Source organism: Petaurus breviceps, unplaced genomic scaffold, assembly GCF_028583685.1.
Source record: "Petaurus breviceps papuanus isolate PSGF00001 unplaced genomic scaffold, PetGlider_PUasm1.0 90625, whole genome shotgun sequence".
Lineage (NCBI taxonomy): Eukaryota > Metazoa > Chordata > Mammalia > Diprotodontia > Petauridae > Petaurus > Petaurus breviceps.
The window spans coordinates 5,140,264-5,158,107 of NW_027187289.1; the positions used below are offsets into that span (position 1 = coordinate 5,140,264).

A 17,844-nucleotide genomic window follows, 5' to 3' on the forward strand; every position below is an offset into this window, starting at 1 on the left:
TTCTTTGAGAGCAGGGACTGGGCTTTTTTTTTGCCTTCCTTTGTATCCCCAGAATTTAGTAAAATGCTTGCCATTAGTAGGTGCTTAATAATACTAGTTGACTGATGACTGATTCCCCTGCTTAAACTTCTTACCTTCTACCACCCTCTTTGTTTGTTTGTTTTTTTTCCTGGCAATTCAACCTTCATTTTACTGCCTTGGTAGGAAGATGCCTACACAAGTATAAATCTACCACAAATACCATTGCAGGGAAAATTTTTTTCCACATGACATTCAGATGAGTGTACAATGTTAAGTTCTAGTGACAAAGGAGGAGGAGATGGGGTGGGAAGGAGATGAATGGTTATATCAAAGGAAAAATAAAAGGTCTTGAAATAGAAAAATAAGGAAAAAAGCCTGAGATCCAACCACCAAACCACAGACCTCCATCTTTTCAATCTTTGAAAGAAATAATGAAAGACAATGCAGAATTGTGAAATGTAAATGAAGGCCACAGGACAATATTCCTTTGTTTAAATGATTCCAGATGAATTTGGCATCTTGGTCTAAGTGAGTTCAGCAGGGGATTCTAATGAATTTCAAAGAATATATCAGTATTTTTTAATTTGAGATAGAGAAAATGTAGCCCAAGATCCCACTAGTGAGATGTAGATTTACTATTTGCGCAGAACCTATGGAATGACATACTAGAATACTAATGCACACTCAAACACATCGACACTTGAAAGCATTTTTAAAGAAGGTTTTCTGCGTGGCTGCTGACATTGTAGTTCTTAGATTAAAAATGACCTCCACTGTAACCTAGTGACAGCACAGTAATGGTGAAACTTGGAAAAAATACTTTATTCCTCATATCTCTTGCCCTTCCAAAATATTTAAAGTCCTTTTCCACGAAGGGGACACTAAGCTGATAAACATCAGGAGCTGATCGATGGTACTAGAAGAGTTTATTTCGTTGTCGTTCTCCTTCACAAATTATTAGTTTTCTCAGAGATTACTGAAACTTAAAAGCATAAAAAGCATAACTAATGGCATGAAATAGCCTCATTACCAAGGTTTCTCTGCCATTTTACTAAACAGGCATAAGCTACAGAGATAACTGAATTGTTCAACTGTAGTATATGTTGTTTAGGAGGTGTATGAAGGCAATGAACTAGTGAGATAAATACAGTATAGAATACATTGGAAAGTGGAGGAAAATATATTTATTTTCTCTGAACAGGAGATGATTAAGGGGCTTATGAGAAGAAGAAAGAAGCCTATAGGACCTAAGAAAATGAATAGCATTCAGTTCATTTCAATTAATTTCAATTTATTTACTTTCTATAGGAGGGTGGGGAGGAGAGAGTGGCAAGATATACATAGAGAAGTGAATATAAATTGATAAAAATAAAGTGCTAGAGAAAGAAGGGGTGCTTTGCACTAAATGAATCAATCAGAAAAGACCCTTTAGAGACAGTTTGAAGGAATCTAGGGGTTCCAAAAACCAGAGGTAACTGTTAGTGACAGACAGCCTATGCAAAGGCACAAAGGCATGGGATGGAATGTTGTGTGGGAACAGCAAATAGGGCAGTTGGGATAGAATGCAAAGTGTGTCAGTGGAAGTATAAGGGCATTAACATTGAGACCCCTTTCCTTTTTTCTTTCCCTCTAAAAATCCTTTAATGAAAAATTCCAACACCAAACTGTGTCTGAGGATGCCAGGATGTCTGTTACTATATGGAAATGTAATCCTCATTTTGTTCTCTCCATCCCTATCTGTATGACACTCCGTGCCTTACCCATTTTCAGACACTAGCCAGAGGAAGCTGGCTCCCCATGGCACAAGTTACTCATTTCTGATTTTTTTCTCTTCTGAGTGGCCCTAAACAAAGTGCTTGAATAAATCTGCAATAGATTGTGGAATTACTAATTCGCTGTATTTTATATGCTTGGAAGAAAGAGCTGGTTAGATATATGATGTAAATTTATGTAAATTGATACAAAATTTATTGCAAAATCAACATGAAAATAAGAGTAACAGGAAACAAAGTAATATGAAAATGTCTCCAAGTTTCCTGGAAATCAACCAATGTGTCCTACTATAAATCTAAGGTCAATTTTTATAGTTTTACCCTTGGCTATTCTCAGTTTATTACATTACTGTCAGAGTTGCTTATAATTTTTTTCTTTCTATTGATGGTCTTTACTTTATAAGAGGTTCCACATATTCTTATCAATTGTTTAAAAACACAAACATATATTGTTTATTACATCATGCCACACAAGTACTTATCCTATTGTTGAAAAACAAATTATTTGAAAAAATCAATCATAAAATTAGGCTTAAAAGAAAATGGATTCAGTTACACTAAGTTGACAAATGTATACCTACTATCTTATTAAGGTAATGAAACTTTTTCTTACTACATGCAAGAGGGAGGCCTCCCCTTTATCGTAACTGAAACCTGGACTGGGAACAGGGGCTTGATCTAAAGCTTATGTACTTTGGTTCTCATTCCTGTTAGCCTCATAAACAGAACTGCTAAGGGAGGGACAGAGAATGAGATTCCTAAAATGAAAAACCACATTTCATGCTCACTAAGAACTTATGAACTGATTGCCAAGCAGGGGGGATTTGGGTTGAGAGGAAAGACAAATATGAACAAAACAAGATGGGATGTAATAAATGCAAAGGAGAAATCCAAACATAGACCTCTAAGAAATTTAAGCTTTGAAATTTGAGATTTGGAGTAAGTGACTTGAGAGAGCTCATAGATAAGACAATCTACTGAGGATGACTGAGGGGAGTGGAACATACTTAGACTATATAATAATAATAATGATAATTTATATATCCTTTACTATGTTCCAGGAACTGTGCTAAGTGCTTTACAACCATTATCTCATTTGATTCTCACAACCCCTTGAGGTGGGTCTATTATTATCCTAATTTTACAGTTAAGGAAACAGAGGCAGACAGAGGTTACATGACAGTATAACAGGGATATAAATTTTTATTAAAGTTCTACTTTTTATTTGTTATTATTCATGTCTCTTTTGTGAGGGAATATTGATTGGTTTTGTTTTGAACCAGTTTTATGTTCAATATTTATTTCCTTTGATACATTGAGAAGAAAATCCAGACAAACCTATTGATGAATCAATAAGCATTTATTAAACACCTACTATGTGCTGTGCACTGTGCCAGGCACTGAAGATATTGAAGCAGTAACATAACAGCCAATGGAGGCCACTCTAAACAAAACATTTTGTCCTTGTAAAGGAAAACAAAGGGTTAGATTAAAGGTACCTAGTTTAGAGGCAACATGAAAAGAAGAGAAATAATTAGTAGCCATTATTTTTCCCTAGCCCTGTTGTTTCTTACTCCCCCTTCTATATTCCTGCCTTCCCTAGCCAAGGGGACTTAAGGATCTTTCTCATCCCTCATAGCATACCTTCAAAGATATAGCTAGTAGTGAATTAGAACTTGGTCCCTGGACCAAAGAAACTTATAGCCCTAAATTCAAAATTTGGTAGAAGAAAAAAATCCTAAAACAAACAACCAAATTAACACATGAAAATCTACCCTTCATTTGCTTTAGAAATCTGTCTTTCTTAACTAGTCTTACACAAAGCACAAAGAGCCTGATTAGAATGCTTACGTATTAGAACTTCAGGGAGAAGCATTAGGTGTGGATTCTAATGAACTTCTGCCACTATTTGCTGTATAAAATCCTAGTGTCAGAGTTTTCACTAAATGAAGGTAAGAATCTTGAAAATCAAAGCAAGCTACAAAGATAGTAGGGACACAGACTCCAAGTGCTTGTATAATTTTCTCTCCTCTGGTTTTAGAGTAAAAATTGTGCAGGAAAAGGAGGACTATTTCCTGTGTATGAAGACAGTAGTCAAAAAGAAAAGAGAAGTCTTAATATCCTAATGTTTCTTCTCTTTAATCTATGCACAAATTGAAAAAAAAAAAGGCAGGAATGTCTAGCAGAATAAAAAAAAAGTCTGGAAAAAGGCCAAGTCTCCTCTCCTGATAAAGTCTTTTTTTACCTAGAGAACAAAATGTTTAAGTAGGAATCTGCAGAACCCTTCATCACACATTTCAGTGACTGCAGAACATCCCAATCTCTGGCCATAACTTGGATACCCTTACTTAGGTGTTGCTGCCACATCAATCTGATCCCTGGTGCTCATCAGGAAGTCATTCCCTCTTTCTTTTTTCTTTCATGGGACCAGAATTTTAGAGCTAGGAAATACTTAAAATGTCATCTATTCCAATGTCTCACTTTTTATATAAGGAAACTGGGCAACAAAGAATGTGGGCAATTTGCTCAAGGGAAACTGTTTCATTCACTTTTTTTTTTCCAAATAAGGATTGTTTATTTTCTCTCATTTCAACATCCCTCATGCTTTGGGGGCAGGAGGAAGGGAAGAAATTTCAAGGAAAACTTTGTATACTTTAATATTTTTCTACTAACTTTTCAGTGGATAAGAAGTTAGAGTATTTATCCTTACTAAACTGACTGCCTCTGCTGCCTGACCCCTTCTCTTCCTCCCTTCTATTTCTGTCTCTGTCTCTGTGTCTGTCTGTCTCTCTATTTAAATCTGGTTTTTAATTCTTACTCCCTTTCTTTCAACTTCCCAGAGCAGAAAGGTATAAATAGGAGTAACAGAGGTATCATCAAGGGCATGGGATTAGGAAGTTGTCCAGAAACTCCATAAATCGCCCTGGTTCCTAATGACTTCCTCAGCAGAAATGGTCTTTAAGTAGTTCAGTGAGGGAATATAAAGAATTGTCTCCTTTCATGGTAGCAGGGTTTACATATCGCAGATTTTTCCTGTTCCCAATCTCTCTATCTCCAGTTCATACCCTATCCTTTCGCCAAAGCAAGAATAAAAATGAGGAAACAAATGCCATACAAGACTGGCTATATACACATGATAAAATAAAAATGGATTCATCTATCTACCCTAAAAAAACAAAGTATACAAAAATGCATATAACCCAGAGTATAAAATAGTTGTATAGGCAGATTGTGTTAGCACACAAAATTCTAATTAGTGTTAATCCACACAATAATAATTTTCTTACCAGAAGCATCCTTTTGGAGAAAGGTTTGTGGATAAGGAGTATAAAACAGAAGAAAGAAAAAAAAATAAGGAAGCTGGGGCCTAGAAGTGTTGGGAAAACAGGAAACAGAAAGTAGTAGACTACTTTCTACTCCTGAAATATATCCATGGCTTCATCTATTTGTTTTTGTGTTTCACATTATTTGTTGGGCCTGAAATTCCTCCTTTCCTTTCACTCATCTCTACTGAAATCTCATCTACTCTCCAAGAACTAAACAGAGACTGCACCTTTCCCATGAAGGATTCTTTGATAATCCCAGTTAGGAGTGATTTCTCTGTGGTTTAAGTGCTTAGCCTGGCATAGGTAGAAAAAAGCTCTGGTTTAAGGGTCATGAGACCTGGGTATAAGTCTCAATTCTGACACTATAATAAAATATCATATAATATGATATGACATATTATACAATGTGAATATGATATAGCACAACACAACATAATATGATACATAACACTATAACACCAAACAATATGACATAACTCCTATAATACAACAACAAAAATACTAGCAATTGAATAGCACTTTCAGATTTGTAAAATACTTTCCATATATTTCATATAATCCTCACAACCACTCTGGGAGGTAGGTGGCATTGTTGTCTCCATTTAATATAAGTGTGACCATGTGGTAAGTTAATCTATTGAGCCCTCACTTGTCAATTAGGGATAACATTTCTTGCACTACATGTTGACAAGGGAGATTGGTAGGAAAAATGTTGTTTATTTAACGAACTACCTAAATATGAGTTTGCATTATTTCAGTCTTTCCACCTTTCCCACATACTTATCAAATTCTACATTTTTGTAGAATTATTTGGTGCCTTTGTCTTTTTCCCCTTCTGCTCTAGAAGCTCTGTGGGGGCAGAAGCTATGTCTTATTTAGCTTTGTATTTCTCAAAGATCACCTGGTAATGTGATCCTGCACCTTGCATGACTCAATAAATGTCTATTCACGTGAATGGATAGGTTGTCTCTCAAAAGAAACCAAGGAGATAGGGCAATTTTAAAAGTATGCACGTGGTAGTTTAAATGTAAACAGGGTAAACACTACTAGTATCCCTTCCTTCTAACACTTTACAGTGACTAAAGCAGAGTCTTCTTTCATTTCTGAGAGTCAGACATCACACACACAACCCTTGCTTAAAATCAATTCTCACCCACCCACTCCCGCCTTAACGGTCTAATTTCCTATTGCCTGTGAAAGGAGCTTCAGCAAATGTGTCAGCTTTCTCTTAGTTAATTATCTCTCTTGTTATCTTTGATAGTGCAGAAAGTTCTGGGTTCTTACAATTTTATACTCTTGATGAAAGGAGCCATATGCAGCCGAGTTCACTTGGCAAAGCAAAGGTCTAGAATCGCAGGGATTCTGGGTTGGAGTTATTGCCATAAATATGATCCTCCTATTCCTGGGCAAATTACTCTTCCATGCTCCTCCTCTTTTTTAAATGTTAAGCTACTTACTTCACAGAAGCATTGTGGGAGAAATGGAAAGAAAAGCAATAAAGAATCGTTGAATAATTAGAAGAAAAAAGTCCACAAATGCCCTCTGAATAAGCTTGGGCAAATCAGGAAAACAGGCTTATAATTTGATGTCTAATGCAGGATGAAAAGGCAGAGAGAAGCTGTCTGCTAAGATGCCAGTGGATAGGGCCAGTGCTGGTTAGATTCTAATACCTCTTTATTCCCATCCCCAACTCACCCTCCCCTTGATAAAGAAATTGGGGGCAGGGAAATCTGGTTGTAGTCAGTTGGAATAAAACCTTGCTTCTGTCTTTAGTGCTGAATACAACATATTTTGAATTTTCAACATTTGCACTGGAGTTTAATACTAGGATTCTTTATTGTGCAGTCTCCTAGAATTACCTAGTTTCCATCTGTAAAAATGAAGGCTGGTTGCTCAGTGTCTTTTAATTATATAGATATAATTCAGAATATCTTAACTTAAGAACACTTTCACTGCACCAAGTTCTAACTCATATTACCTCTCCCTGTTCCCACATTCCTAACCAGTATAATCAAAATAGTGGAATAATAGTAACTAATGTTTACAGAGAGTTTTAAGGCTTACAAAACACTTTGCAGATATTATCTCATTAAAAAAAATTCAAACCATAAATTTGGGAGATAAGCATTATTATTGTCTTCATTTTACAGAAGAAGAAACTGAGGTAGACAGAGGTTCAATATGGTCCCAGAATCACATAGCTGGCAAGTGTTTGAGGTTGTATTTGAATTCAAATTTACCCACTAGCACTCTCTCTGCCTCTGCACTACCTAGCTGTGCATTTGAAACTCTGGGTTTAAATATAGGCTCAATCACTTACTATTCAGGTGACATTGGCTAGTCACTTCCTCTCCTCGCCCTTAGTTTCCTCATTTGTTAATTAGGGGCTTGGACTAGATGATCTCTCAGGTCCCTTCTAATTTAAAAATCTCCTATGGATGACATAAGAAAATCACGTTTCTCCTGTTGTTCAGTTGTTTTAGTCATATCTGACTCTTCATGATCCCACTTGGGGTTTTCTTGGCAAAGATACTAGTGTAGTTTGTCATTTCCTTCTCCAGATCATTTTGACAGATAAGGAAACTGAGGCAAACAGGGTTAAATGTTTGACCCAAGGTCAAACAGATAATAAGTGATTTGAACTCATAGTGACAGCCAGCTAATCCTTTGCTCCTCCTATAATGAGGAGTAGACTTCAAACACGTTTGTGCTCCTTTGAATTTGGGGCTTTCCTTCTAGTTAGGAAGTATAAAGGAAGGAAGTATAAAGAAGACCAAAAGACACACTATTATTGGTCCAGGACCAACTTATTCCTGTATTCTAATTTATTTTTCTTTGGCTCAGAATTTACCTTTCCTGTCTTTATAATTGACACCTAATTGTGTTTTTTCCTACTTCTATTCCCACCCACCCCAGGTCTACCTGTTGCCAAGTCTTTGCCCTCTTGCTAGGAAGTGACCCTTTGGATGCCCTTGTCTCTGTTCTATTGGCTTTTGGACCCTTGACTTGTTGCAACCAGGGACATCAAAACTTAACCCCAATCTTGTTGGATCTAAACTCAGATCTTTAGCCCAGTCCCTTCCTTTCCCAATTTCTCACTTAATTTGACCTTTTTGCTGCCTGTTTCCCAAGGTAAGGTAAATGTTAATTACAAGAAGTTAGAGAGACTGGCATAAGATTTATAGGAACGGAAATCATGGTGTGATGCAAAGGAGCCTGGACTGAAATTCTAACTCTAGTGGAGATGTTGGGCAAGTCACTTAACCTTTCTGTCACTCAAGTTTCCTATTCATAAAAAGAAGTGGTTGGGTAAATACCCTCAAAAATTCCTCCAAATTTAAATCTATTCCTCTATTTTGCGCACACATGCATTAGTGTATGCACAGGGAACTTCAAATTGGGTCTGAGACACTTATTACCTGTGTGACCCTGGGCAAATCACTTAACCTCTTCCTGACTCAATTTCCTTAATTGTAAAATGGGGACAATAATAGTACCCACTTCTCAGGGTTCTTTTGCTGATCAAGTAAAATATTTGTAAAGTATTTAGTGCAGTGTTTGGCACATAAGGAACACTTAAAGGATTAAAAAAATTATTTCAAGGTAAATATTTGTTAAAATTTCTATTAAAATTTAAAAAAAATATAAACTAATCTTGTACATAACATTTATGAATAATACAATAATCCATGCCTTAAAATTAAAAAATATGAAATGAAAAAGCAAAATGATGATTTTAATAATTTTTAGACATTTGGATATGCCCAGGAACACCCTGTATTCAAACCTATGCCTAAGAACAGAGAGGAGGGAAAGAGTAGAAGTTCAAGGGTAAGAACAACTCTTGAAATAAAATTGGAGGCTATATTATGAAGAAACTAACATTTTCTTTACAGCATCTACAACTCTTTCCCTGACCTTCCCAGCCAGACAAGCTCTGCCACACACACTGGGGAGAGTCCTCAAAGATGAAAAATAATCAAATTTAGTTTAGGATGTGAATAAGACTTTTATTAGAGCTAGAAAATTTTTTTAAGTCATAGCTTTGAATTTAATATAAACACATATCTACCATTTTCTTTTCTCATTTTTCTTTCCCTGAGGCTTCCCCACAGTTTTCTGAGGGCTTAATAGAGTTTATATAGTTTAAAAAAACCAAAACAACAACCGTATATATGAATCCAAGGCTAGGTAAAAAAAAATTTTCTAGGGCTATAAAAAAAAGTCTATTCAGTTTGCAAAATTTTATAGATCCACCCATGCTATTCACCCTTTCTCCTAGATAGCTATATCATCCCATAATACAGTTTTTATTATTTGGTAATGTTTCTAAATCTGAGGTTAGCTTTTTTTTTCCCATTAGGTCTGCCAAATCTCAGATTGCATGCTGCCATGGAGGGGGGAGGGAGGAGGAGAAAGAGGGGGAGAAAATTTGCAACTCAAGGGATTGTGGAACAGAATGTTGTAATTTAAAAGCAAATGAATGAATGAATGAATGAATTAAAAATAAAACAAAGCATTCATTAAGCACTAAGTATGTCCCAGACATTATTTGTCGTAGTGGATATATAAAGAAAGCAAAAATACAGTTTCTGCCTTAAGTTAACAGTCAAATAGGGAAAGATTCCATGTAAATAATTATGTCCATACAAGATATAAAGATATATAGACATGTTTATATCTATGATTAATTGTAGGTAAATCACAGAGAGAAGGCATGTATGTTGCTTTTAAATAAGATTCCTGGATACTGATTTATTTTCTCTCTCTGTCTCTTCTTTTCCCCCCAGAGGGTTTATGCATATTCTTTTTCAGTTATAGTTTTCTAGTAAGATTAATTAAAAAAAATTCTTGATGCTAGAAAGTTTGTATGACTTATCCAGAAACAATGAATGGTTATAAGCCACTTCAAGTATAATATATATATATATATATATATATATATATATATATATATATATATATATATATATAAATTGCTTAAGGCTTTATTGATGTATTTTGTTTTTACATTACAAACACCTGAAAATATATGTACCATTCCATATCTAAGGTAAACTTTAATTTTCCCCAGGTCAATACACACAGTAAACCCTTTTTATATTAGCAATAAAAGCATCAATAACAATGCTAAAACTAGCATTTATATGGCACTTTTAGATTTGCAAAGCTTTACAAATATTACATCAGTTTATCCTCACAGCAACCCTTGAGATATAGGTACTATTATTATCACTATTTTATAGATGAGGAAACTGAGACAGACTGAGGTTAAGTGATTTGGTGAGGGTTACACAGCTAATAAGAATGTGGATTTGAACTCAAATCTTTTTAATTGTAGGTTTAGAATCCTACCCGCTGTGCCATCTTCAACTTTATGTTATGCCATTTTGAGGAAAATTTTGGTTTCAATATTGAAGAATGCTAAAGGAAAGGCAGGTGAAATAAACATCATATTAGTGGCTACCTTGTTCTGTCATGAATCTCACTGAATAAAGGAACATATGAGAAAGAAATTCCTCAGTTGTATGCTGGCAGCAAGGAGAGTCATAACATAAAGGCTAAGTAAATCATTTCAGAAAACAATGGAGAAAGGAAATGCATGCTATCATGGTTCTTTTTAGGTGAAATAATTATGCAAACAGCCAAGAACCAATATTGGAGACAGGGAGAAACATAGTATTATAAATTGTGTGTCCCAGTGTGGTGTGGTATGATACGAAGTCTTCTTTTGGAATCAGAGGGTTTTAGTTAGAATTGTGGTTCTTCAACTTAATATTTGCATGGTGCTAGACAGTTCACTTTACCATTCTGGGTCTTGGTTTCTTTATTTGTAAAATGAAGGGCTACATTAGATATCCTTTAATTACTCTTCCAACTGTAAATGTATGACCTTTTGACTATGTTTTAAATTTGCAATCATAACTGTGGGTTCATGGATGATTCTTGGATGGAACCTACAGCAAAAATGGTTTTGGTTCATGGAAAAGACAACAGTTGAGCATCAAAGTCTGCCTTCAGTTATGTGTGCATATGCATGTGCGCGCGCGCGTGCATGTGTGTGTGTGTGTGTGTGTGTGTAAGTTTCCAGACAAACCATTTAACTACGCTTTGCCTCAGTTTCCTGCTATAGAAATGGTTCTAATAATAGCTATAATTTTTATTTTGTAGGATAAGCTAGAAATAATAATTACAAAGGTATTTTGTAAATAAAATAATTCTTGTGTAGTACAGAGATTTATGATTTCATCAAGGTGTTCCTTTCACCTATGAAGCCTGTAGCCCGCTCTATAACCTAGTAAAGTTTATAAGAATTACCATGAATGAAAACGTCATTAGTCTTTCCAAAATTAGCTCAAACCACAACCGAGCCTCTTTGTGAAGACCTATCAGAGCTTGTGTTCCACTGGCTTTGCCTTCAAGAATTCAAAGTAACTTCAGCAAAACAAGACATCAGAGAATAAAAATGCTAGGTGTAAACATAATAAAAACAGTAGTAATAGTGGAATTCTAATATTAGAATTCATTTCAACACTGGGGCATCTAGGTGGCACAATGGAGAGAGCACTAGCCCTGGAGCCAGGAAGACCTGAGTTCAAATCTGACATCAAAAACTAGCTGTGTGACTCTAGACAAGCCACTTAACCCAAGTGCCTCCAAAAAGAAATCATTTCAATATTGCAAAGTAGGTAATGGACAGTTAGGTTCTTGATGGTTTTTGCCAATACCCTTATACATTCTTCTTCCAGGAATACTTTAGAGGTAGAATAAAAGTTATACTGTAGAGTAAGTACACACTGATCATTTTTGCCAGTCTGCTTTTTTCTAATCCTTAAGTATGAAAAACTGTCATCTTATCCAGTCAGCAACATTTACCAAGCTTGTCAAGTATGCAGAATGTCATATTATGTGCTTGGGGGAGTAACCAAAGAAACAGAAAACAGAGACCCAAGCTCTGAGTTCTGAGAATGTTTAGGCATAGCATCCTGTGACATTTACCTTTGAAGATGTGTCTTTTCTCTCTCTGGATTTAAGCACACTGAACAGTCTCTTCTTGCATCTTTCAATGGGCTGTCCCCAAAGCCACTGAAATTTATCTTCTATTTTCTCCTGCATCTTTTCCTCCTTTGCAGTGTTACTTCTTGAATGCTTCAGTTAGTTTCCACATTCTCACATCTAATCGTCTAACTCTAGTACCTTGGGTGGCACCTTCATGTCATGTTAGTACATGACTAAGATGGATCTTGGTAACACAGACTCAGGTCACCCAGCTGGAGGACATCTTTGTCCTCAGTGTAGGAATTATACTGGGTCCTAGGCCATTTCAATACACTGAAGGTTTCTCATAGTATAGCCAAATTTGTTATACTGTTGTGTTGCTATGGCATCTGCTGACATTTATACTGAATCTTTGATCCTGCCATCTGACAATTCATAGTAATTTATGCAAGTACATCAGTAGGAGTATGGGACACATTGGAAAAAATTCAAACCAATTTTTTTTCACTCATATACACTGGAAAATATCAGATAAATAATTTTATCAGTGGTCTCCATATAGAGAAGAAACTACAAAACATACACCATGTGTAGCAACTATAATAAAGCCAACTGTTTGAAAACTTCTAGAATATTTTACATTCAATATAAGCTCTAGGGTTTGTTTTCTATAAATTCAGCTATCTAGTTTCATAGGAGGTATGAAAACTGTATCAGATCAGTGTAAAGATTTTGTTGGCTCTTCTTTTTGCTGGGTAGCTACTGAATCATTCCAAAGTCTTTTTTTTTTTAAAGCAATTGAGGTTAAGTAACTTGCTCAAGGTTATATGGCCAGTTATTTCTGGGCGTGGTGCTAAGTATCTGAGCCCAGATTTGATCCCCAGGTCATCCCGACACTGGAGCTGGTGCTCTTACTCGCTGAGCCACCTGGCCACCTCTAAGCAATTGGGGTTAAGTAACTTGCTCAAGGTTACACGGCCAGGTGTTTCTGGGTGGATGCTAAGTGTCTGAGCCCGGATTCAATCTCCCAGATCATCCTGACACTGAGGCCAGTGCTCTTACTCTCTGTGCTACCTGGCCGATCCCCAAAGTCTTTTTTTCCTTTTGGACACTTTGTTTAGGAAAATTTGCCCCTTCAAGCAACAGCTACGGTGTGCATAATGATGAGGGAAGCACAATTATAAATGAGTGTGCGTCAAAAACATATACAAAAGGGGCGGCCAGGTAGCACAGCGAGTAGGAGCACCAACTCCAGTGTCGGGATGACCTGGGGATCAAATCCTGGGCTCAGACACTCAGCACCACACCCAGAAATAACTGGCCATGTAACCTTGAGCAAGTTACTTAACCCTGATTGCTTTAAAAAACATATACAAAAAAGCCAACAATTAACACTATAGTGTACTGGAATTTGTTTAGTTTTACCCAGAAGTGGTCCCTTTGCTCAGGGGGTTATGGGGAGGAAGACAATCAGTACTGAAACACTGTTGACTAAATAGCAAGCATAAATATTAATCTAAAATATATTCATATATGCACTTGGGTGTCTATGCATATATGTATATGGGTATTAAAGAGTATAAAGATGATATTAAATTTTTGTATGAATATAAAGCTTTACATAAATATTATTATATTAATATATTAAAGCTTTCATGGCTCAAACCTACACTAAGATTTTTGGGAGGACTTGTATAAATATAACTCTTTTCTGTAGCTAAAATCAGCATTTCCTTTCCTACTTTCCTTGAACTAATTATTTCTGAATTTCAATAATGACATAGATTGTACACATTTAAGACTTAAATGAATTGTACCTTAAATAGCAAAATAACTGTATAATTGAGTACAACTTTATGAAGGATTTCTGAGAGGTCACAAATGAACAAAAAAGTGACCCTTCAAAGTTTCTCCCTTTTCCGATGTGTTAATAAGTCTTAGCATTGAAATCCTTAAATAAGTCATACAACAAAGGTCAAAATCATTAGCAACTAGCAACAAGACTGGTAAAAAAGAGGACCAGGTAAATTTTTCATTATAATAGTGTATATAGGTCCATAGCTCTTTTAAAGATAATAACTGAGAGTCTAGATGTAGGAAATACAAATTGCCCAGACATCTGAGTAGACACATAATTTCAGCTCAATTATTAAACAAAAAATAATATGAATTAGCAAGCAGCAAGCTTGTAATCAGTAAGCATTATGAGGAAAACTATGCCAAGGACTGGGCTAAGCACTGGAGACACAAAGGAAAAGCAAAAACACTTTTTTGTTGTTGTTGTTGCATTATTTCTGATTGTGCTTTTATCAATGATCAAATGGTTGTATGTATCCTTGACACTGTGGGTAAGAGTACATGGTTGCTTGCACGGTTGCTCCCCATTCTGTTAAACACAAAGCATCATCAAGGGCTACTAAAAAGTTAACCAATTTATTCATGAGATGTAACAGATGAGTTATTCTCAAAGTAATAAAGCACACAGTACATTACAATTTTATGGTCCAGGAAGCAAATCTCATTATCATCTAAAGTCTTGAATTCTCTGACTGTTGATCTTTCAATTTTAGGGGACATACTAATTTACCTTTCATTCAACAAAAATTTTCTGAGCATCTGGTACATGTCAGGTCCCAGGCTGGGTGCTGTGTCTGCTATTAAATTATATCAAACTGAAACGCTGAAGAAAGACTCAACACTAGAGTAATTCTAAAGTTACTTTCAACAGATAAACTTGAAGTCCAAACTATTGTGTTGATTTGTTTTCCTGCTTCCTAACACAACCTGAGGCTTACAAATGTTAAAGCATCATTGAGAGCCAGTGAAACCTGGAAAACTCTATTAAAGTTGGAACTTGAAATTGCTTTTATTGTATCTACAGCACAAATGCACATTCTAATTAGATTCTCACCCCCCACAGGTTATTTAAAATCTATGTAGCTTAACACAGTTCAGAACATGGTAAATAGGAAAATACATAATTTAAAAATATATTCTATAATTGGATTTGGAAAACTTAGCCTGGTTCTGGTTTAGACAAGAATAAGTCCCTGTTTGAATATATTTACATTAAGTTATGGCCAAATTCCAATAGACAAACTGTCAGTACATTATAGCAAAGTTGTAGAGACTTTATAATATATTTACTTCAATGGTCCTGAAGATGTTCTGGGCTGCTGCTGCTCTGACGACGTTTTTCATTGCTGTTGTCACTATTTGAGAATTATTGGAGGAAAACATACTATATTCTTCAATCACTTCTATAACCCTTCATATTTTGCTCAGCATGCCTCAAGCCCAGGACATGCCTTATTACCATCTTTGGAATAGATAAAGAAACATTTCTCTTCACACCAAACATTTTCCTCTTAGTGCATACCAGTACAGGATTATATGAGCAGAACAGATGACCAAATAAAGGCTTAGGATGCCAAGAGAATAGGCTTAAGATATCAAAAATAGATGCTCTATTGGAGACCAGAATGCCAAGCTAAGAGATGGTATGTTAAATTTTGCACTTGGTCCTTATATCAACAGGTTGAAGAGTTCAATGTGCCCAGAAACTATTTTTTTTTTGTAATTTAACCCATGAATGCCTTCTCCATTGTATACCACTGACCCTGGCAGTCATAAATATGTGACGTAGTAGGGTAGAGTAGGCATTTTAGAGAATTCTTTTTCTTGTTATCACCAGATAATTGTGTAGGCACTTGTATAAATTACAGATACAATATCTTATCACAAAGAGTTAAGGGTTATGAACTAATACTTATTATCCAATGCAAATGAATGGGGAAGACATTGGCATTTAGGACAAACATTAGTCAAATCAGGTCTCACTTCAAAGTGTAACCCATGGAAATTTTTTAAATTGTTTTTTCTCCCCACCCTGTACTCCAGGTTGAAAAGTAAGAAACCCTTTTTCAGCTCTCCAGGTTTTCAAATAACTATATTAGCAGGTATATATAATATATATTATATATATATATATATATATAATGATATATAAGGCCAGCCTACACTTTTCTTACATACACACATATATACTTGTTGCATTGCTTAATTAAAAAGAACCTAAAACATTTTTTGAAAACATAATTTCCCTTGATAATTAGAACCATATGACATTTACTACTCTGAAGTATAACAAAGTATAAGCCAACGTTTAATCAATGTACAAAATTTAATTTGGTCAACTAGTCTACAAACTTGAAGATGAATATTAATTAAAGAATTAAAAAAGGTGAATTTTGAAAGTGATCAAGAGTGCTGAACAGATTCATGAGTGAGATTTCTCGAAGGAAAGAGCTAGTATAATAGACATACTATAAAATTGGGGCTGATTTACCTACTCTTCAATGTTTTCCATATAATGGAAAATTGTAAATGAGTCAGTACTTCTATTCTATCTTTCTGTTATCAAAAATAGGAATAATGCAATTTTTCTAATTTTTCTTAGCTAACAGTCCAAAAGAAAGATCTTAAGAATACATTCACATTCACCATTGTGATAGATGTCTTGCACTTAACATACTCCAAATAGTCTTCATCACGAATACCAGCATACCAAGTATACTTCCTGATATACATACAGTAAAAGAAGTCTAACCACTCACAATGTAAACACAAAGGAGATGAAAAATATATATTCACTAGACTGTATGGATACAGAGAGAGAGGTATCCCAACCTCATCTCTTACTACCCTTCATTTCTTTTTTGGACTGGTACTGCAAATGAATGATGAACTGGTGCCATAATTGAGTAGGAGATTGGGTTGGATCTCACTGTGTTGGACAGTACTTTTAGTTTCTTACACTATTCAGCAGTTCAAAAATATAGCTCTTTTAAGATTTAAATCCTCGGTGATGATATATATGTATGAATCATGAAACACTTATTTTCTTGAAGATGGAAATATTAATAAAAATAATCAGATAATCCAGAAATATTGCTTACCTGTTTAAGTTTTTTTAGATCTTCATCAAGCTCAAGGTTGTCCAAAATAACAGCAACAAACAAACTCAGGAGAATCTGCAAAATGATAAGGCAAAAGTTAAAAAAAAAGCCAAACATAGTATAAGGCTCAGACATATATGTAAACATGTTACTTGACTTTCCAATAAAAGATGCAAAAGAAGCATAAAAAGGTCAACAGGAAAGAAAAAACATAAGGGATTTGGTAAGGTTAAATTGTTCATATTCCTGCATGGGAATATTATATCTATACCTCCTAAAAACTTTCTCATTACTAGGGCAGTTAGAAGGATTATACATAGAAAACATGAACATAAAAAAAAATTAAGGGATGAGAAAGAAGAATATATTGGGAGAAGGGGAAAAGGAGAGGTAGAATGGTATGTTATAAAATGGGGGAAATGGGGAGGGGAGCACAAAAAAAACTTACTCTCATTGGAATTGTTTCAAAGAGGGAATAATATACACCCTCAGTTCGGTATAGAAATCTCTCTTATTATACAGGAAAGTAGGAAGGGAAGGGGATAAGAGAAGAGGTGAGTTGATGGAAGGAGGGCAATTTTGGGGAGGTAAAAGTCAGAAGCAAAACACCTTTTGAGAATGGACAGGGTAAAAGAAGAGAGAGAACAGGAAAACAGGTGGGAAATAGGATGGAGAGAAATGTGTAGTTGCTGATCATTGCTGTGAAAAAAAAACTTTTTGCAATGAATTTCTCTGGTAAAAACTTAATTTCTCAAATATATAGAAAAT

At 35.3% G+C, this 17,844-nt stretch overlaps 1 protein-coding gene across 1 annotated transcript in view; it reads right to left on the reverse strand.

Annotated features, from left to right (window-relative positions):
* The window catches only part of NALCN (sodium leak channel, non-selective), a 558,956-nt gene that overhangs the window by 162,482 nt on the left and 378,630 nt on the right, over positions 1–17,844 (reverse strand). The window contains exon 15 of the mRNA XM_069064204.1: positions 17,077–17,151. Coding sequence (XP_068920305.1) covers positions 17,077–17,151 — 75 coding nt within the window. The remainder of the gene's footprint in view (positions 1–17,076; positions 17,152–17,844) is intronic.